The sequence below is a fragment of the Astyanax mexicanus genome, chromosome 20 (genome assembly GCF_023375975.1).
Source record: "Astyanax mexicanus isolate ESR-SI-001 chromosome 20, AstMex3_surface, whole genome shotgun sequence".
NCBI classification, from domain to species: domain Eukaryota; kingdom Metazoa; phylum Chordata; class Actinopteri; order Characiformes; family Acestrorhamphidae; genus Astyanax; species Astyanax mexicanus.
In genome coordinates this window covers 36,697,231-36,720,731 of record NC_064427.1, presented here as the reverse complement: position 1 = coordinate 36,720,731, position 23,501 = coordinate 36,697,231, and the positions used below count along the sequence as shown (strand labels likewise).

The following is a 23,501-nucleotide window of genomic DNA, read 5'->3' as shown; positions in this document are numbered from 1 at the left end:
AAAAGGAATGTTTAAAAAGTGTCATATTCCACAAAAAATTTGCTTGTATATATTGTTCAGCCCTTTTCAGAACATATGCATCCACTTGGTTATAGAGACACTGACTCGTACCTTACTTGATTACTTGATTTCACAGTTTAATTTTATTTTTATTTTTCAGAAAGTTGTTTGTTCTCTCTAAGAGGGGCGCTCAAAGATTTAATACAGTATAGTAGAATTAGTGGAAAACAGCATTTTCAACACAGGGTGAAGTCTGTTTTTAGAAACAGAGATGTGTATCCAGACATGACTAAAATGTTCACGCCACCACTGAGCTCATTGACAAATAGTGGGTAATCCACTCTGTAATTTTTGACGAGGGAGAAAAACAGAGGCATGTTCGATGAAGACAGAAAATAATCACAGAGGAGCACCAGTGAAAGAAAGAATTACCCCATGACCCCATGTAAATTGAATCCAGTTTGAAAAGGGCTTAAGACTCATTTGCAATTTAGACAAATCTATTGACTTTTAAAGTGGTAAAACACTTTTGCATTCCACTGTATACATTCTGCAATAAATTGTCTTTTGTAGAACATGTAACTTAAGACAGCAGTTATTTTTCTTTCTTGCTAGAGCACAAAGACAAATGTGTCCGGGTTTCTGCAGGTTTCTTGCCAAGACTTTTATTTTTACTTTGTTTTTGCTTGTATTTGTCCAAAGGGTTTATTCTAAATTGAATGTACTCCCCTGAAGTTCATGAAATAATTTGGATTCTCAAATCCCATCTGCCATTGAAGCTGAGCTAAACCGTCCCCCTGCGGTGCTGACAAGAAGAGACAGAATCTCCAAAGAGCCTTTCAGATGCTGATTTCCCTATTAACACTGGTGGAACTAGAAATTGAAGTCAGCTCTAATTGCAGAGTACAATACAGCAGCAAAGTACATATCACAGCTGTTAGCTGTGAAATGTCTTTTGTATTCTCTAGGATACGAGCACATAATGAATTGACTGGCTTTTGTGTGGTTGAAGTACCTTTTATTTTCCTTGATAGACCCTCTTTTGGATACAGTATAAGGTATGTTTGTGTAACCGTGTAACCGACAAAAAGAGAGCGAGGAATTACTATTTTTTTGGCATCAGCAAGGAGAGATAGGGTAGATCTTTAGCTTTAAAAGGAATCAACTATACTGGACTGAACTGTTCTACAATCACTTCTCTTCAGATAATGAGTTCTGCACCTACATTACTGCAAAAAGTGTTATACTGCACTGCTGTTGTTTTCCTCTGCTCATGCTATTCAAGTTGTCTCTAATTATAATATTTATGCATTTCCACAGAATTAATTTTGCAGTCTGTTTCTTTATCGTACCTATTCGCTCTTGCTCGTCAATCAACTTATTGTGACTTAATTTCAAGATGGCGGTGCCCGAATCATTGCCTCAAGTTCTACTGTGTGTAAACAGCTGCAGCTCCAAAACTGAAATGAAACTATACCAAAATGGTAAAAGGTAAACGGACGTTTGTGGGTTTTTAATGCTATTTTTCGAGCCTCCACCTTGCAACCTACAGAACTGAAAGGATCTGCTTTTTGCCAGGTACCACAGGTTACACTAAGGTAAAGAGATTTGGTGGCTAAAAGTTATGTAGACACATTAGAAATAATGGAATAGAAGTATGCAAATTGATTATGAAATGGTACCTTGGGGGACGGCTTGAGAATACCCACACCTGTATAAGTTGTGAGGTGTTTTCTTGTAAGTGTGGTTGAATACTGGTTAGCGTGCTCATGGCAAGGTGACATAAATTATCTGAGGCTAGATAGTGAATGCCAGATGAAGGGGGCATTGCATTTCTGTAGGTGTGTGGGCTTTTAATATCCTCGATCCACAGTATCATGTGTGTATTGAAAATATGTTGTAGAAAGGATTACCACACACATTGCACAGCACCGTGAGTGGACATAATGGTGACCGGTAACGCCTGTCTACAATTGTTTATGTGATCAGACATTTGACTTACATTTACATTCAATGCATTCATTTTCCTCAAAACTGTCACTGTGCTAAAGACTTTTAGTTTTTCTCTCTCTCTTAAAACATCTCCTAATATCTTCTCATCTGAGTTTAATAGAGTTATTTCTAATTTTCATCATATCAACAACAGGTTTGGTAAATTGTAAATTTGGTAAATCAGGTGAGCTGCTGATGGAACTGAACATATACAGATGCTGGCTGAGAGCACCAGGAGAAATCTGGAACTACACTTTGTTCTTCAGCTTGGCTCACAGGATATACTAAGTTAATAATGAGAATTCCTTGTTACGTTTTACTGTGTGTATGCTTATTTGCAGGTAAAAACACTCATATTGCTGAGATAAATGGATTAGTGTAATTTGCTTTGGTGCCTAAAACTTTTGCACAGAACTGTATATATATATATATATTTTTTTTTTTTTCATGTATTGGCCAGACCTAATGTAAATTCATGTTCTGGCATTGGCAGCAGGTGCAAATACTATATACAACTAAAGTCTTTGTCTCTGTTTAGCATATCATGTTTTGTATTGAATGGAACTGAAATAGGGGGAAAAAGCATATATCTAAAATTGTTTTCAAGTCCAGATGTATTATTTCAGTCTGTAGCCTTGCCTATGCTATCATCATCACTTAGCATTTACACTGCGCCTGACAAGGCTGAGTCTTTGTAGTGTCTGCTGATCAAAGCCAGCAAGGAGGGCCTACCTGGCATGTGTGCCACCCTCTTACCCAGTCTTGCTCTGGGGGACTGATGAATAGCAGAAGGCAACACTTCGCCAATTTATATGAGCTTCATACAGTAAATGACCACAGTCCTCTGGGAATATGAACTGTTTACTGCTTTCCTTCATCTAAAAGCAGAGCAGGGCTTTCATGTGAGGTTTTTGATGTAGTGGTAAAAACTGTTTCTGTATTGATTTTTTGGGCTAATTGTCAACCTCATAAGAACATTGAGAAATGTGCTGGCAAAAAAGAAAGTTTTGCCAGCACTGCACAAAATAAAAAAAATAAAAAAATAAAAACTTAAAAAACTTCGACACAAGGGTTGAAAGTCGGTTACATAACAGAGGGGTAATTCATTACAGTTTTTGTTTCAGAGGTGAACTGGCCTTGCTGAGCCTTAGTCCCATGAGATTTCTGTTCCAATGACAAACACAACACTGCACACAAAATGTTTAGAGTGGAGAGTTTTTTTTAATCTTTTAATGGATTTGTTAGCATTTTTATTTCATATTCATTAAACTCAATATAAGAAAAAAATTTAAATAGACTTCTCAAGTATAATATAATTATTTAGCAATTTCAAAATGGCATGTTAGAAATTACTAGTGTGTTTTGGGTACAGTAAAGGCCCACCAGTCAGCTACAGATATATTGTTAGTTATTTTGCAGTCTACTATCTGTACTGCAGTGCTGTGTTCAGTCATAGTAGTGCCAGGTGGCTAATCAGTATCAATCAATCAAACTATACTCGCCATATAATATACTCGCCTGTGAACTATTGAGAACCATTAAATTTCCAGTGTTTATTGTGAGCAGCGTAACTTTTGTTACATTTGTGGGACACAAAACTCACAGACCAATTGCGTGTGTGTTTTTACCAAAGATGCTCCTTCTATTGTCTTCTACTGTCTGCAGCCTGGTCTGGAAATGAGGTTCAGGTAATTTTTTTGTCATATTGATATATTGGCAGCAGAAAACATAGGTGCTACACTGACTAATTTGAACCCTGACAACAGTCAACCACTAAGAAATGCCATTAAAATAGTAATCCGTTATTTTTACCAGTAAGTCAGAATGCAACTGTCTCTTAAAGGAAATGGCAGGTGAAATGCTGATTGGTTTACTGCACACTATGCCCAAATACACCCATGAAAACTAAAGAGAATTACTAAATTACTACTAAATACTTTAGCATGTTTTGAGCCATACAAGGTGTGTTTTTGTGTTCTCACAATACAAAAGACACACGACCTGCCCTAAATCAAGCTGGGCTGTGATTTTTTTTTTGACATTATACTGTCACTTTTTCTTTACACAATGTCAGGGGTCCCAAATTACATCAGAGCGATATTTACTTGAAATCAAATTTTAGTGCTAATGCTCTCCTTGTCCAAGTAAAACTTATCGAATTTACCTTGAATAAAATCATTACATTGACTTTCACTGAAAGTTAAGAAGGTTTTCCCAGGGCTCTGATTGGCTTAGCAGACTAAGGACTGACACTACTGCCCAAAGGTCGCAAGTTTGAATGCAGACTGAAGCCAGAGAAGCCTCATCACTCTCATTGTGATACTGGCTGGCACAGGTGTCTGTTGGCTGATGTATTAGATCTGGAAATCCAACACTTTGTTCCAAGAGCTTTGGCTGCTTAGTGATGCTTCGTTGGCAGCAAATGGAAAAGAGGCAGTGGCTGAAATCATCTTCTTGTCGTCATCCTACTTGTCGAGAGAATTGCAAGTCCAAGTGAGTGGGTGGGTTTGGCTTAGCTGAGTTTTTGAAAATAGTTTTTGAGCTTCTTCTCACAAATCCTTCAATGCTGTCAACAGACCTTTTGCAAATAGTGTTGGGATTTGTAGTCACACATTTCCGAACACAATGGGTTTTACATTCTGCGTAAATTTACCTGTGAGGGTTTTCTGTGTTTTCTTTTTAAGGATTAAAATGTTTAACTCCAGATAAAAAGCTCTGCTTATTATGTGTTAATCTAATTAGGGAATCAATAAAACCAGAGTGAAGCTAAACTGGAGGGACCCACTACTCAGTCCAGTGTTCACTTCGGATCAATTTAAAATGAAAATAAAATTAAAATACTGATTAAAAACACAAAATAATGGTCTATAGATCTTCTGTAATTAATGTTGGGATTTTTCTTTACACATTTCAGAACACAACGGATTTTTATATTGTGCATGAGTTTAACTGGGGGGGGGGGGGCTTTCTGTGTTTTCTTTTTGGATCATCCATCATTTATTTAGTTATGTGTCCATCATATTCATCAATTTTTCTTTTTTTTTGTTTACAACTGAGGATGTGATTAATCAAAATAATCAGTAGTTTAGTCAATTACTAATATCTTCAATCTTTTAAATATTGATTGAACATATCTTAGCTCTAATGTGGTCTGTTCAATCCTGCCTCTTCCTAGCAGATCTGTCTACTCTAAAAAGCTCTAAGCCTCATTCTGCCCTCTGGCATCAGCCTTTTTCAGTGTGGCACACACAAACACACACACACACACACACACACATATATATCCCACTGAATTCTGATGCTCCATATCTACGAATTTTCAGCTTTATGTTTAAAGGTTTCTATTCTTTGCCTCCTGGGGGAGTAAGGGGCATCAGAGTAATATGCACCAGGGGGCTTTTCATCAATTTGTTTGACTTCTTTTTCCATGGAATCTTCAGCTAAACTTTGGTCATCAAACCCTGATAAACAGAATACCCGGAAAACCTTTAGGCTGTAGACCAATAGTGAGTTAGCCATATCCCATGCTAAGCTTATCTCAGTGTGATTGGCATCTGATTATGGTGAATGTGAATTGGAAGACTAATCTGCTACTTTCAAAACACCCTCTTTGGGAGGATTGGGATACAACTTAGAATGTATTTGCTTGAGTTTTTTTGTACTTTTATAACATGAGCAGGGCTGATTGCATTCTGGTGCCATGCCACATCTCCAGCATGCTGACGTAGGTGCGAAAAAAATCTGGTTCGCCTGTGATCTGATAGATCTCTGGATCAGAGAGGCACTGCTTTTCACTCTCAACTACACCAACAATAGACCTTTTTCACACTTTCGTAAAAAGTAAATACGCATGAAATCAATACAATCAGAGAAAACTAAACCAGAGTGACCCACCATTCAGCCCAGCATTCACTCTGGTTATTTTTAAAAACAGTGATTAAAAACACTAAACTCAACATCAACACATTAATGATGATCAGTGTTATTCACAGGCTCTTTATATACCAGACCAGGGTTAAAGGAATAGCTAAACACATATAATTTTTTAAATGATTAAATATCAAAAGGCATTTTGTAGATAGAAATAGGGCCTATTCACTAGAGAAATCATGGATTTTTTCAACATTAGCTAAAACAAACTAAAAAAAAAATGTGAACAGGACATTTCTAGTTAGAACCCTAAAACTAGCCTTATGTATTTGGGTTTTTCTGTAACTGATGTACTCTTAGTGGAAAATTGCAAAAATGAAATAACTGCTCCTCAAGCAACATACTGTTGTTTGTTTCTCCCAAAAAACTATTTAGCTAATATTATCTGTTTACTGGACTGTGTATGCTTCCTCCAAATTCACATCATTTTACTTCCCCCAGATAAACAAAATAGCGAGGTGGCAGTCCAGTGTAACTTCAGCTTTATCTAGACTGTCCCCCAATGCACAAACATTACCATTTCACAGTTGCCATCAGACTGATGAGCTATAGTTAAGGTCTGTCATGAAGAACTAATGTAGATAGATTCTGAATCTGGAACAGCATAGTCACAAATTAAATTTGAATCATGTGGACCCAATGTGATTAAAAATTTATACAGAATATTGCTTTTGTTCTCCCCTTTTCTGCTGAAGTGACTGTGTTACAGTGTCTTCCAACAATGAACTTAAACAAGTGCTACATTATAGCAGTGTGTTTTTAAACATATGCTTGTGCGTAATTGTGGATACATAGCCTACTGTTTAGTTTAGCTTCCCGCAGTGGGGACACAGTTGGCAGCGTCTTTTGGACTTGGCCTCTAATCAACTTCATTGTGTTTGTGTGGCACTGAGTTTTAGTGAGGCAGCAGCAGCAGTCTTGCACTGCCACTGGGGGAGGTTTAATAGCAGGAGTCTTAAATAATGGTTACTGATACGATCACTTCCATTTTTTTAGAGCTTATTTAAATTTAAATTGGGTAGGGTCACTCTAATGATCTACTCTAGGTTAAGAAATAGGAGGATCACAAAGGAATTGGGGGAGCTGTGTAATCTGTCACTTCGTAGATGCGTAATAGCCTTTGTAAAACATCTGTGGACAAGTACAAGATGGCATCTCATTCTGATTGTCTGTGGTGATAAGAAGCTGCATCCAAACATGGTCTGCAGCTAAATCTTGCTGCCTGCACTCATTAATGTCATGTTTAAAGGTGGTCACAGTAAAATGCATGCAGTTCGCCTCTGTATGTGAAAAAGGATTGTTTTGGTTTGTTCTTGTTATTTTTTACCAGTCTTGTTTACTGGATTGGAGCCATCTATAATGTTTAACATAATTTCATTTAAACAATTGCCAGCCATCTTTATGCTTTGTTTGGCTGTAGAGTTATTGATTTTTTTTTGTTTGTTTTCAGAAGATTACAGTCAATTCAAGATTTTTACTCCAGTAAAAGTATAAAAGTTCTGATTACAAAACGAGTGTTCCCGGGTCAGTTTGGCCCAGTACACGGTTAATTATCCAAAAGATGTCCGAAACCAAAAAAATCTATACAAGCAGTTTGTAATATTTTAAGGTCCATTGCTAATTATTCTATCAATATTTAGTACAATGGTGTTACTTACCTCCAACAGGTAATGGTTAAATTAGGATAATGCATTCGTTTTTAATAACAAAAATACATGTTCAATTTTTTTGTTTCACTACTGTATTACTTTTGAAAGACCATATAAAACAAAATAGTTTTGAATAACATTAAAATATAACATTGCAATTTTGTTTTACTTTTAGTTTTTGCAGGGGGTGGTTGAAAATATGTGAGATGAACCATTTTTTATCTTATATGTTGAATACACTAATTAAGGCAAGCAGTAGAAGTTTCATATATATATATATATATATATATATATATATATATATATATATATATATATATATATATATATTAGATTAAATTAGATTAAAATGTTAATGTTGCCAAATTTGGGATGCGCTAGGCTGCCTGTTTCAGCTACATATAAGCCCCTTGGAAAGAATGAATTTTAGTACAATACAAAAATAAAATAAAGAAGCTTAGATGGGACATTTCCAGAGTTTGAGTTCTCTTGAGTCTCTGTCACGGATCATCTTTATACTAGGCTACATACATCTGCTATATTCCTTCTGGAGTGTGATGGACGTATAAACCAATATTAGAAGATGCTATGAAAACAATCTTAAATAAAATGTTGTTTGAAAAATAATTACTCCAGTAAAGTATAGATGACCAAAAGTTCTACTTAAGTAATGCAACAAAGTATTTGTACTTAGTTACTTGACACCTTTGCTCCCAGCCCATTTAACCCACCACAACCCAACACACAAAATATAATCAAACATTTAAAATTGCAAACTTGCTCAACATAAGGCCAATTCCTGTGTTTGGCTTTGAGTGCCACTAACATTTATGCAGTGAAGGAAATTCTTAGTTATGTCCTAAATGTCTTGACTGCCTGTCTGGAAATGAGGTATGTACAGGTAAATTTCCGACGTATTGCTATCTTGGTGGCGGAAAACACCGGTGTGCCACTGACTGAATACAACCCTGACAACAGTTGACCATCAGATGTCCAACTTTCCGATCGTTGTTTCTTTAAATTCTTCTCTACCTTTTCTTACCAAAGTTAATTTCTGTGTATATATATATACACACTGCCCAACCTTACCATAAAGAGCTATAAACACTATTTGAATTAATGCATGATACAGGACAATCAGAACAAAATCAGAACATAAAATTAACTCTTATAATCTTATAATCCTTCTTATTGAGCACCATATGGTTCAGTATTAAGGATAAAGACGGGGTGAAAAATGTTTTTGTAGACATAAATTATTACTGTTCTTGGACAATAAAAAAACATGTATTAGAAGTGAAACTTTTTATATATTCTTATTGTCTCAGGTCCATTTGTCAGTTCAGTTATGTTTTATTTTTTCAGATATCTGACACGTTTCTCTTTGGTACAAGAAAAAACTGTACTTTCTTGTGCATTATGAGCTCTCTAATGATCCTTTTCCTTCTATGAAATTCTGTAAGCTTACTATGAAGTATAATTTATGTAATGCGATCCAAGGTGCACATGGTTGATTTATAGTGCAATTTGTTTTTGTGTTTGCCTTTTCATGAATTCATCTAAGAAAATGTAAAGCGTAATGTTCTGTTTGCCAACCATTGTATTTCTAATAACCCACAGTAATAGAAAAGGGAATTGGAACAGGTTTTTTGACTGGACTGTTACTTTTGTGGTATTCTGATTTTTTTTCCACTCTTTTTTTCTCTCTTTCTTTTTTCGTTCTTGCTGTTCTGTTTGCAGGGGGCATTTTTGAGACTCGGGAGAATGAGCCAGTGAGTGTGGATGAGTTAGCCTTCAAATTTGCCGTGACTAGTATCAACCGGAACAGGACACTGATGCCAAACACCACTTTGACCTATGACATTCAGAGAGTGAATCTCTTTGACAGTTTTGAAGCATCTCGAAGAGGTCAGCCTTCAGATCTTATTTGTCATCGTGTATCATTTGTGTTATGTCTCTGACATGCACAGGGTATTGAAAAGCATGTTTTTTTCCAATTCACTTTCTGTGCTTTTCTTCTTTCTGTGCCTTTTCTTTCTTCTCTATCCCTGCTCTTTTTTATGCATTAGTTGTTAATTCCTTGCTGTTTCTGTTTTCTCCTCCCTCTCTGTTTTCATTGTGTCCAATCATTGTGTTTCTGCTCTCTTTTCTCCTTCTCTTTTCTCTACATTCACTGATGGTTCTTTTCTTACAGTATGTGACCAGTTAGCTCTGGGTGTAGCTGCAGTGTTTGGCCCAGCTCACAGCTCTTCTGTCAGTGCAGTGCAGTCTATCTGTAATGCCCTGGAGGTTCCTCATATTCAGACCCGCTGGAAACACCCCTCAGTGGACAACAAGGACACTTTCTTTATCAACCTGTACCCAGAGCACACCTCCATCAGCAGGGCTATTCTAGATGTTGTCACGTACTACAAGTGGAAGTCCATTACTGTGGTCTATGAAGACAGCACAGGTGAGTTACAACTAAAAGCCATTTTTTTTCTCAGTAGAAGAATAAAATTACCTTGATTACTACAGTAAAACCTGTCATGAGGAGGAAAATGGTAGGATGCAAGTGAAAGCTCATTTCTGAAAGTTGATGTGTTGGGAAAGACACTTTCAAAATAACAGGTAAAAATAAGGGACCTATGGATGTTCTACTGACAGGTTACAGTTGTGTGCACTAGAAACAAGCCAGAAAAGGAATTTTATTAATAGGTGGGCCGCAATCAGTCCACAAAAAAGGGAACGAGTGGAGAATGACTTGGATACGTTCTGGCTGGCTTGAAGAAGTTGGTCAGCGGCACGGTTCCAGTGGTAGCTCTCAGAGCAAGAGGGCAGGCAGTTCTCTGTGTAGGAACAGTGGGAGAAAAAAAAAAGAAACATGAAAAAAGTAGAACCAAACAAACAACTATATGCCGTCCAAAGTGCAACACGTAGTGACTAGCATTTGCATGGTGTTTTAAATTGACATACTTGCTGCTGGTGAGTAAAGCCAGGTGCATTTATTACCAGTGTTCTATGTCCCTTCTCACTGCCCCAAATTGTTGTATATCGTGATGCCGGCCCCATATTTAGCTGAAATGGTTATATATTTCTAAAGTGGTCAGTGAAGAGACATATGGTCATCTCCTCTTCCTCACAGTACCAGTCATTTTGTAGCTAGTGATGATGGAAGAATGAACAGTCTATGATGCATTTAGTTCAGGAATATACTTTATTCAGAAGTATGTCCAAAGCTCAGACACTGACAGTAGCCAGAACACGACTTTTGACTCAGGGTCTATCTACCTACATACAAAGAGGCAGGGACAGGATGTTTGTGAAAACCAACAGGATGTTTGTGAAAACCAATTTGGCCAGTTACCCAGATGACACAGCTAAAATCTCATGTCCAGCTGTGCTGATTAACACAGTCTAAAGAAGTTTGACCTTTGGCCTATGAGGCAGAAATACTTAAGCTGGTAAATATAAGACAATATTAGAATTAATTAAGAACTTATCCTACAACGGTCTGCAGATGTGTGTCTGAAGGGTGCTGAAGAAAATAAATTCTTTAAATAATCGTGACTCCTACTCCTGGCGATTCTGAATCGATTTTAAATGCCCCAAAAGCGATTTCAAAATGTGTTTAGGTTTTATTTTTTGCCGCTTCTAATCCCAACAGTACTGCATACCGCATTATGTGTCCAATTGGCCACCATACACTCTAAAAAACAGAGGTACGATATGAGTACTTTTTTGTACTCAAAGGTACACTCTTCATAATTGTACCCTCAAAGGTACAATATTGGTCTTTACAGGGTCAATTTTGTTCCCTCTGAAGTACAAAGTTATTTCTACCAGCAATAAGTACAAATTTGTACCATTTAAGCAGCCAAAGGGTACATTCAGTATTCTGTACCACTGTACTAATAAACAATATATATTTTAATTGCAAATTTTTCATTTGAAAGCCAGACAATTTTCGATCCTCAAGTTTTTGAGCCATATTCAGTTGATGATAATGTTTATAATCTTTATAATCTTTACTGGCACAAAAACCATGGGTACAAAAAAGGACTCCCACTGAAAGGTACTTTTTTGTACCTCGATATAAGGTACATCCCCAGCGACAAGCTTTGTACCCTTTTAAGTACAAATCTGTACTTACTTTTCTTAGTGTGTAGAAGAAGGACGTCTAGGCCACCGTACAGCAAGCTAGTTAGATAGTCGGCTCCATTTATCTGTATGAAGTTTGCTAGCATGGAGCAAGAGAAGAACGCGATGAACGTACCGGGGAAGAGAGAGCTTGACATGGGCACAATTGTTTGCAAGCAGTATAAAAATAAAACTGAGGTAGTTCAGAAATACGACAATCACTCTGAGCTAAAAGAAGCTGAAAAGCGGTCAAAAGCAGCAGATCAGCAAACTCTGGAGCAATGCAACAAACTTCCCACTATGAAAATTTCCCACTCTATTGCTTGCTGTATCGCAAAAGATTTACCACCATGCAGCTCAGTTGAAGGCTTTTTTTGCGATAAAGCAGTGCCACGACTCTACAGTGAAACAAAGAATTAAATGGGAGAATTTCCAATTAATGCCGATAGACTAGCAATTGCGTGTGACCCCTGGACCCAGTCATATGTTTCTCTATGTTTAAAATTGAAAAAGACTGTGACGTGTTGTATTTTTAAGGTTACATTTAAAAGATTTACGAAAAATGAAATATGAAATGTTGCAAAAAGATTTGATACAATAAGGAACCAATTTTTTTTGTTTTAAATACATGTTCTATTTGTTAAAATTGCCATTTTTTCAATTACATAATTTAAGCAAAATTTATAGACCATGCTGGTGGTTTTCCCAGCACCTTGGACAGCGCAGCATCCTCTGGAAGAGAATGGCAGTGTGAACAGTGGTTGGCACCCCTTTCGTTTTCACCCCTCTGGCAGATACGTGCAGTTTTTAGTGTTTTACAAGTACATGCTGTACTCAAAAATGTATTTGTCATGATAACCATAACATATATCATCATATTACACAATTCCAGGTCCCAGATAGCAAATGAGTCGTGGCCCAATTCTGGCCCACACTTACCTTTTCATCCAGCCCACACACTGCTGTGGAATGACAGCAATGACTTTGTTTGGATGTGGAGGATCTGGACCGAAATAGAAATGTTGTTTGAACATTTCACATGGTCTGCTGCATGTGGGCCACATGTGGCCTGGGCATCAACTGCCATGACAAGCCTTAAATGTGGCTGCTACAGCTGGGCCAGTTTTGGAACACAATACACTCTCCATTGCTGTAACTGAATCGTAAAAAGCCTTAACTGGGTCACATTTGGCCTAGAATATATTTTATTTGGGGTATGTGTGTTCTTTTTGTGTCCAAAGAGCTAGGCCTAACCTTTTGTTTTCTCTGGATGCTTTGACGTGCTTTGTTTTTTACTTTTCTGTAGTTATGCCTTGAAAAGCCAACTGGACTGAGGCTTGACTAGGGGGGTTCAGGGGCACATGTATTGTTAATGCTGTGTTAGTCAAATGTGAATCAACAGGATAAGACACTTTGAGATGAAAGATTTCAGTATTTATCGCTATAATGATGTTTGCATTAGAGCATGTTTTCAGTATCATCTCTGGTGTACCACTATCAGTTCTGATTGTTTGTATGTGTGTAAGCATGTGTGTCTGTGTGTTTGAGGGTCAGTTTGGGGATGAATTGATTTCACATGAATATAGTACAATAGATATCTCTCTCCTGCAGCTCCTGATAGCATTCTCAAAGCAGTGTGCGCTCTCAGTCTGCTTGGCTGGGAGAAGGGAGCAAATTTTATAGTCACTGCAGGCTGTCTACGCATGGATGGGTTTTATGTACTACTGGTTCAACTCATGCCTATTACTCACTGGCTCAGAGGACTTTTTCTGTCAGGTAATTTTAGATATGGTAGTTTGAATTTCATACCCACAAGGCAGTGCTGTGAAACTGGTCAGTGTTATTGAGATACATGCAGTGTTTTCATTTAATAAATGTACAATGCCACTGACTAGATAGCATGCCCGCTGGTGTAGATTGTAGCCTTAAGAAAGATTTTCCATTTGTGATGTTTTCCCATGCAATTATAAAGCCTGAGCTTGCAGCAGTTCTGAACTGGCGTAAGGTCTCACCTCTTGTCTAAATGTGAAGAGTGCATATTTGTTTCAAAGCTGTGTCTTTCTGGTCTTGTGAATGTCCAAACATAGACTGATTAACTTCCACAGTAGAACAGAGTAATATGGCGAGAGTGTAGGGCTTGGATATTGTTCAAAATGTGTTTTCACACTTTTTGCCACAATGCTGCCAGAGCTGAACTTTAAACTGTTATTTAGCGAGAGAGTAAGAACGATGGGAACTGAGCCTAAAGGCAACCCAGTGTTGTAGCATTGTGTTGTTTAAACAATTAAACAATTTACTCAAATAACACAATTAGAATTTATCCTATGAACTGTTTTCTTCAATTAGTTTATGGCATCAGAATTTGATGATTTGGGAGGTTAGAGAGGTTAGAGATGTTGTGTTGGATTTTAGGTTGCTCTTGTTTTGTGGTAGGAAGCCTGTCCCCCTTCTGCTCAGTGAAGCCAGAATTGAGAGATACAGGTGCAACTCAAAAAATGTAATATTACTGAAGTTACTTTATTTCAGTAATTCAGTTGAAAATGTGAAACTCATATATTATATAGATGTATTACACATAGAGAGATCCATTTTAAGTGTGTGTTTTTATTGTTTATTATCATGACTTACAGCCAGTGAAACCCCAAAAATCAGTGTTTCAGAAATTAAAATATTATATAAGACCAATTGGTACTTTTGGCAGTGTGGGCACTGTGCCAAGTCCTGCGGGAAAATAAAACCAGCATCTCCATAAAATTTGTCAGCAGAGGAAAACATAATGACATGTCCTGTTTGTTTGTATTGGTAATGTTTTTTGACAGGGCCTGTATGTTTTTGTATTATAATGCAGGTTTCATTACACCACTAACAAAGATAAAACAATTATACATTGTCAAAATCATGCATTATGCATTGTCAAATTCATAGGGCAATTTTTAGATTGAGAGGAGAGGCTTCAGGCATGTTATTCTTTCTAAAATCTTTCTAAAACATTTAATCACATTGACAACAAACAGTATGGGCCCTATTTTAGCATTTCTGTAGGTGAGCAGTTGACTGTTGTTAGGGTTTAAATCAGTCAGTGGTGAACCTGGGTTTTCTGCTGCCAAGATAGCAACACGCAAGATATTTCGCTGAACACACTTCACTTTCAGACCATCATGCCCATCGGTGCAGGGCCTGAAAACAGACTGTTGACTGCATCTTGCGCAGGGTCCATATGTTTGACCATTATAGTGAAATTTAAAATTGATGACTGCTATTTTTTATGTACATTTGCTTAATACTGATATTACTGAAAAAAACAACCAAGAAAATCTCACTGATTTGTTGTAAGCCTATGGTTGAGATGGAATAGACAATTAATTCAGATTGTCATCCAATCCTCTTTTCTTTTCTTTTCCATTTTGTCATTTTTAGGATTACAGTTTTAAATAAAGGTTCATTTTTATTTGAAATTTACATACATTTCTGACATGTGTTCATAATTGTTACCACAGTTATGAAATATTTCAGATTTCAGAATTAGAAATGTTGGGCAGCAGCTAAAAGAAACAGTCTAGGCGACTCTGTAAATACATACTTTAACACAGCAGAAATGTTTATCTATATACTCTTCTTAACAGTTTGGATTTCACTGCATGAGCACAATTCTTTTTCCAATAAGCCAAAAATGTTAGTAAGGCCTCAGTGCTAGCCATTCCAATCTCTGCGGTTGCTTCTGGACCCTGTAATATGGGATTGTTCATGACAATGAATAAAATGCCACACTGTCAAGGCACATCCTGTGCTTGTGCTGAATAAAATCGGTATATAGAGCACCAATTTATCTGTTTGAGGGCACGAACAATCTCCTGCCATGCCTCCATCCCATAATCCCTTGCAAAGGGGTTAGCAGACACGAGAAAATGCCATACTCAGGAGGGTCAGTCTATTATTATGGTTATTGCCTTGCCTTCATTCTTTTTTAAAGGTTATGGAATATAGTGCTGAACAATGCATGCATATACACACTGTGTGTCCAAATGTTTGTGGACAGCCCTGTTAATAAATGCATTCAGCTACTTTAAGTTGCATCCATTTCTGATACTGATGGGCAAATACGCACACACACCTTGTCTAGTCCCTACAGAGGAGTTTTTCCAGTAGAATAGGACTCCTGGTGTCAACCCTGTTGGCACCATGCATAATGCCAGAAGTGGACTACTGTGTTCTCTGGAATGATAAAGCATCCACCCAGTATTCTGTGATGAGTTGAGGTGTTGGAGGTAAGGTAGTGTTGTATCATCCAACTTCCTGATCTGACTGATGAGCTTGCCGTTGACACCAATGCTTCAAAATGTTTCAAATACTTAAAATAAAGTAGGATTAAATACTTCTGATACCCTTGATTGTGAAAGAAACACATGAATTAACAAGTGTCCCAGTACTTTTGTCTGTGTAGTGTGTATGATTTTTTAGTCATCCAGGTTATTCCAGGTGTTTTGTTTAGACCCATTGTTATTGGTGTATTAAATCACACTAATCTGTGTTGTTGTTTTTCAGGCTTCTCAGTTCCAGTGATTGGACATCCTAATGCTTTAGCTTTTGTGTGAACACACTTGTCTAGCCCTATTGTATCATAAATAAACACTAGTGACAGAGCTCCATTGGCAGTGCCTCCACCATTTTTGACAGATAATGTGGTTTACTGAACATGAACCCTGGCTTTTTCTTCATGTTCACTTATACACACACACACACACACACAACCACACACACCCTCCAAATGCCCACATGCCTAATATGTTATTGGTCTGGGTTAAAGATGGACTGCTCAGTGTTTCAGCTCGATCGGCCGATTGCGGATACCGATCTTGGGCGGGGCCAAAACTTGGAACGGATTACCCTAATTATGGCAACCTGTAAGCAAACACTGGGAATCTAATCTGACTATAAATAAGATAAACAAAAGAAGAACAGATTTCAGCAGAGATATATGTGTAAATATTTTAATTTTTATAGTTATAATTTTGTTTTTGTTTACTTAGACTGCATTGGTAATCCGTCAATACCACAGGAACGAGTTTCCCAACATCATCCCAACGTCACTTCCTGTTTCACTGCTTTAAAATAGCCTATATTTACTATTAAAAATCTAAACCCAAGTTTATTTTAATAACAACAATAATGTAACACCTCATCTGTGATTACCCGTACAGATCTACACTGTGGAGCTTAAAGAGAAAATCGCTGCTTATTCAGCATTACAATTGTGATTCCTTTTGGTTTCTGACTGCTGCTGCAGCTGCTGCTGTATTCTGTAGCGCTTGGTGGTGCATGTGGTTAGTTAGGTCTGCTACTCACTGATTGGGCTGAATGATGTACTGTAGAGAGTGGTATTATCCAGTTAGTGTGGTTAAAATATTTATAGTCTTCCACTACGTGGCACATTTGTCTTACAAATATGAACTGTAGAAACTGCAAAAACTAAAGACTGACTAAGCTGAGCCTGTAGATAGTCTGGTTGTGCTCCAGCTCCAGAGTTTCATCTAGCAGTGATCCACACACAGCACTGCATTGGTATTCTTAGCTTTTTAACCTGATCACCTAAATTAGAGAAATATCAGCTGATCACCGATTTGGGCTGAAAATAAATATGAAGTTTGGTGGAGGCAGAGATAATTCTGTGTTGTTCTTATTCAGGCCCCTTGTGAATGGAATGGAAATTCGAATGCTTTAGTTTTGGGGTGAACACACTCGTCTGGCCCACTCAGAGCCCTACTATATCATAAATAAACACTAGTGACAATGAGTTCCATTGTTAGTTCCTCTAGTTCCTCTACTTCCTCTACTTCCTCTAGTTCCTTTGATCAGATGATATGGTCCACACACCACACACACCCCAAATGATCACATGTCTAATATGTTATTGGTCTGCATCCTGTATAACTCACTTTCCCAGGCAAAAAAAGGATTGTAATGTAAATCACTTCAAAAAAACATTGGCTCAGATGTTGTGTTATTGGTTTACTGCATTTTTGAAAAAATAAATAAATAAAAGAAAGACTTGCTTTTCTTTTTGTAAATGTAAATCATATAGGAGCTTTAGGCATAAACCTTACAACATAGAATGTTAATCATAAAAACATACAAAATTGATTCTACAAATCAAATGACATTCTTTGCTTGCCTATATTTGATGTAAAGCCCCAGAATGGTATGTAGTTTAGGATTATATGTTGCCATCAACCACTTGTACACTATGTGGTCAAAAGTATTGGGACACATGCTCTTTCATGTTTCTTCCAAAATGAAGAAAAAAAAGAGTTTATCCTGCTTTAGTTGGAGTAACTCTATGTACTTTTATTGACATATATACCTCTCTTGCCCACATTGGAATTAGACAGGGTGCCAAAATGTTAATGTTTTACTGCTCCAGAGACTCTCAATATTAAATTCTCTGCAAGGCTTAGGCAAGCTGTATGTATGTATTTGCACACCTGTGTCAGCAATGACTGAAACTTCTGTAAAGTAGCCCAAAAACATATAAGGCCAATTTCCCAAAGAGGGCTTAGGCCTAGTCCTGGACTTTACAGCATTCTGAAATCAGATGTCTATGAAATATGACCCTTACATATTTAGCTCACTATCTAGGTCAAACGAAAGCCAACAAAACTAACTGCAATTAAAAGAATATTATAATGTTGGACTTGCTGCAGTTTTTTCAGGTGTTTTAATTCTGTTATGAAAATAACTCCCTTGTCTGCTCATGCTGAAGGCTCAAACTGGCTCTTAAAACAAGAAAGATTTGCTTCATTAGGAAAGACTTGTAATAAAATTGGCCAGCTTTGAAATGAGTAGTGTGTCTGATTTCTAGCCAGAGACTTGGAACCAAAATTATTACAGAATCATTAGGGGAGCTTAGGTAACAGATGCCAGCTCAAATTTCTGTGTGTGTGTGTGTGTGTGTGTGCGCGTGCCTATGTACATTTTTCTGCTGTGTGTTTTTCTTCTTCTATTATTTATGTTGGCCTAGTCACTGATAAGTTTTTATCTCTGTACAAATTAAGATTCTTAAGGAATTTAGGTAATTATTAATAATGCTCATACCTCGATTTAGACTGATCTGGTTTAATTATTGGCTGATGTATCACTTTTAGGTCAGTATGTTGTCAAAGTGCTGGTTTAATAGGGGTGGGGGAAATTTTCAGATCTTAGATCTAATCTAATTTCGGATGTGGGCAATTCTGAATTGATTCACTAATGCCAAAGATCGATTTCAGAACTGCCAACATGTAGATATGTACATATATTTTGATATGATATATATTTTGATCTTCTAGTACAGTTCCATGTCCTAAAGTGTGCATATCGTTTGATCACTCATGTTGCCCCAAGTTTGACTGATTGAGTGTGTTTGCGACTGCTCGCACTGTCAATGATTTATGTCCGGTTAGCAAGTAGACTAATGTAGCAAGCTATTTATAGTGCCATTCGCTACTTTTATTCACGCTTCTCCCTCTCTCTCCCTCTGTCACTTTTTCTCCCTTTCTCTCTTACACACACAGCTGATGGCATGTTTCTGTTTTTTTCAAGATAGGTTAGAAAATACAGATGCACTGCATTTATTTCCTACATTAAAGCTCTGCGTTAAACTCAGTAACTCAGTGCATTCTATACTACAAATTCTACATATGTTATACTGGTCAGTCATAACATTATAATCACCTTCTTGTTTCTGCTTTCCTTGTAGCTGGTTTTAATATTACTCTTTTTTTTGTAAATAGAAAAACATCATTAGGGATCATTACAGATACTTTGCTTTAAAAGTACCAAGTATTCATGCAGTAAGGGAAAAAAAATCCTTTTTAAGAGAAAAAGATGCATCCAGATGCATTGATAATCGCTATATAATCGCACCACAGACCTCTGTGTAATCAAATTGTAATCTAATCGAATTGTAAGGTGCCTAAAGTTTTCCACCCCTAGTGTTTAGTTTGTTATTGCCTGGATTCATCTAGCTAGTTTGGTTATTCTTTTTTTAATGATCTGGAAAAATACAAAAACTTCCTATCCGGTATATTGTTCTTGATCTATTTGGGGAATTTAATAATTGGAATTTGAAGGAGAACCCAAGTACTGAACTACTCCCCTTAACCTCCATGTGTCCTTTTTTCTGTATTCCTTTTACTTAACCTTGAGCAGATGAATTATTCAAAAGGCTTGTCCTAATAAGTAGTTATATATGCAATATATGCAATACTACGGTTGTCTCTATCTAACAGGGTTGTCCACAGGGGGAGGGGACATTGCTTTTCAAACGGTTAAACCGCCTGGGTGTATACTCCAGTCCATCTGGATGTGACAGCAAGGTTCATTAGCTGTGGAGATGAATGGCCAAACTGTTTCATGTGAAACATTGGAGTGTGCAGGTGATTACCCTCCCTAATGAGGCTGTGCTTTGTTGTGTATGTCCAATAGAAACGCTTAAAAAGGTGCTGCCAAATTGTCACAAGTCAGTCACAAGCCAGTGCTGCATGTTTCCTAACCTAAACTATCAAAATATGATAATTTATCAAAATAAAATATCTTTTTTTTTTCTGTGTGCCTTTTTGAAATGTTTTCTTTGTATAAATAAAAATTGCTATTTTTGCAGCTGTTACATTCAATTTCCTCCCCAGATTGCCCTTCAGATATGATTTAAGCCTTCTAGTATAACAGCCCACATTTTTATTTATTTATTTATTCATATTTGAAACCAGAAACTGATGTGTCCTTTGACTACAGAAGGGGAATGGGTGATAAAAAAACACCATTGATTGAGGTCTACTGACAGTGCAGAGGAAGATTAGGGTCCCAATTTGTGTGATGCTGGCGGGCGCGGCCTTCACACCGGGGAAATCAGAAACACTCAACTACTTCAGCCGGTAATGAGTTTGTTTTCTTCCTAATGTGGCCGTCCTTGTGTTCACTCTTTTGTGTTCACTCTTTAACAGGGCTAATGCGCATGCAAGAGCTGATTAAAGCCCCGTCCAGAAACGGCATGAAGGTGCGTATTCGCCAGCTGCCCATCGGGAGCAGCGATGCCCGTCCTCTGCTCAAGGAGATGAAGAAGGAGCAGGAGTTCTACGTCATCTTTGACTGCTCCAACCAAATGGCTTCTGAGCTGCTCAAACAGGTACCCTACCATGAACTAGCCACTTGTCTTTCAGTCTTAACACTGAAGTTTAGTGTGGAGAGTGACTCTTAAATTTTGTCTTTTACATCTTTAAGTATATTGCCTGACCCAAAAAATGTTGCATGCTCTAATACAAAGGTACACAAATGGAGAAGTCTAGGTCTGGACCTCAATTAAAAAAAAAAAAAAAAAATTTAAGTGCATGTAATCTTCATGTCATTTCACATCATACTTTCATTACATTTGGTCCAACTATGAAAAGCTAAAACTTGAGACTTGTAATAGCAGTGTAGAAGATGCAGGGATCCCAATACTTACATTGATTTATATCGCTTGTTTGTCCGCTTTGGACCTTCTACACAATAAAAGATTTGTGAGTGGACCTGGAAGATACAATGGCTTGAAATGGAATGTGTCATGGTGTGCACAGAATTGCAGACACGTGCAGATACTGATAAAAATATATGTTTATTATAAAATAAACAGATGTAAACGTAGTCGATACAGAAACAATGGGTAATCACCAGTAAACAGAGCAATGAAGGCAAAACCATACCATAAACGAGAAACAGTCCAGAGTTCATACACGAGAGATCCAATGTCAGAGGTAATCCAAGAGGCAGTAGTGAAAACACAGTCCAGGTAATACACAAACAATCCAGTATCAGAGGCAAAGGCAATAATCGGCGTCGAGAAAACAAAAGCAAGGTCATACACAAGATAAACTGAAGACAAGAGATAAAGAACGCTTTGTAATGAGGAGAACCTACAATACGCGGCGTGGGTGTTTGTGTGGCGTGCACCTTTATAGTGCCAGTAATCAGTATTCGGGACTTCCTGGAGGAAGCAGGTGAGGTGTCACGTGATCAGTCGAGTGCGTGATGTCAGCGGGTGGTGCATTCTGGGTAGTGTAGTTGTTGACCTGAGAACCTCCGTTAGAGCTTGGTGTGGAAGGGACAGAGGAGCTAACAGCACCAGACGTGACAGAATGGAAAAGTGTTCTACAGCTGCAAACCTACACAGACATGATCTTCCACCCTGACTGGTCAGAGAAGCAGTCAAGAGGCCCATGGTAACTCTGGAGGAGCTGCAGAAATCCACAGCTCAGATCCGGTGGGAGAATTTTATCACAGGACAACTATATATAGTGCACTCAACAAATCTGGCCTACTTCACAATTATGTGCTACTTTGTGGTTATCTATGGCTTAATATTCAAGGAGTATGAATAATCTTGCAAGCCACTGTACATATGTGAGTACACCTGCTCTAATATTTTGTTTAACAGTTTTAGACTTATCCTTTAGGCATATTTTTTACTTCAGGCAACTTACACTACATCACAATTTTCAATTTCATCCAAAGTTTCCAGACCTTTGGCTGAGAGCTTATATTAGTGATGGCACAGTCAAAACTACTCCATCATGGCCTCTCCAGCACATTCCAAAGACTTGCAAATGGGTTAAGGTCATGACTCTGTGCTGGGCAATTCATGTGTGAAATAATTCGTCATGCTCCCAGAATTTCTCTTTCACAATTCAAGCACAGCAAATCTCAGCTTTGTTGTCCTGAAATATGACTGTTCCATCAAAGAAGAAAAAAGACCATTGATGGGATAACCTGTTTATTCAGTGCATTCAGGAACTCACTTGACCCTATTTGATTGCATTATTTAACATTGCTGACATAGTCCTGACCAACTGAAGCATGCTGAGATCAACATAACACTGCCCACAGATGCTGGTAAAGTGTGCACTGTGCATAATGCACTTTCCCTCTTAATTTAGTGAACCTATCACTCAAGAGGAAAGTAAATCTGGACTAATCAAACCACATGATCTTTTTTATTGCTCAAGAGTCCAGGTCTTTATGCCCTATAGCATTTTGTTATCAGTAAGCCTGTGTGTGTGGAAATACTATTATATTTAGCTGTTAAACATAACCTTTAAATATGATTTTACTCAGCATTCATTATTTTTTTCCATTTACATTTCTTCAGCTAATGGTTCACTAAAATTATAGGCTTTAATAAAGTATTGGGCAGTTTAGTAAAGCTTTATAATACTGATAGCTATGCAGAAAACAAATAGTACTGCATTAACACCTGAATCCTTCCTATTAAATACCATGGAGTACTGAGTAATTACTTAGTTAATCAATTACTGCTTAGCTGAAAACTCTCACATGCCACCTACAGATCAAAATCAACATACTCCAATATATATTTTAACATATTTTGCTAGTATTTGGATTACGCTGAAGATAAGGTTGCTGCTCACATAATGTGGTGTCATTTGATTTTTAAAAAATATTCTAGTATGTTGAATATTGGAGTATATATATAGTACATATATTAACCCTCTTGAAAAACAGTGATATATTTTATAGGACCATGGGATACTTCTTCCAATGTGATTGTTAAAGACATGAGTAGCAATTAACTGCAACAGTAAGGGTTGAAAATAATTATTGCTACCAAAAAGATATTAATCACTGCACTAATTATCCAATTACAGGCCCTTAATTATGTTCTAATTTAAATGCAAACTGTGACCAAGTTTTTTTTTTTTTTTTTTTTTGCAGCTAATGTCAATGGGGATGATGACGGAGTACTACCATTTTTTCTTCACCACCTTGGTAAGTCTGCAAAACATC

At 37.3% G+C, this 23,501-nt stretch overlaps 1 protein-coding gene across 6 annotated transcripts in view; it reads left to right on the top strand.

Annotated features, from left to right (window-relative positions):
• The window catches only part of grik1a (glutamate receptor, ionotropic, kainate 1a), an 85,158-nt gene that overhangs the window by 13,859 nt on the left and 47,798 nt on the right, over positions 1-23,501 (top strand). For all 6 annotated transcript variants that reach the window (XM_007247252.4, XM_007247255.4, XM_022681427.2 and 3 more), the window contains exons 2-5: positions 9,312-9,479; positions 9,766-10,023; positions 20,666-20,847; positions 23,430-23,483. In XM_007247252.4, coding sequence (XP_007247314.2) covers positions 9,312-9,479; positions 9,766-10,023; positions 20,666-20,847; positions 23,430-23,483 — 662 coding nt within the window. The remainder of the gene's footprint in view (positions 1-9,311; positions 9,480-9,765; positions 10,024-20,665; positions 20,848-23,429; positions 23,484-23,501) is intronic.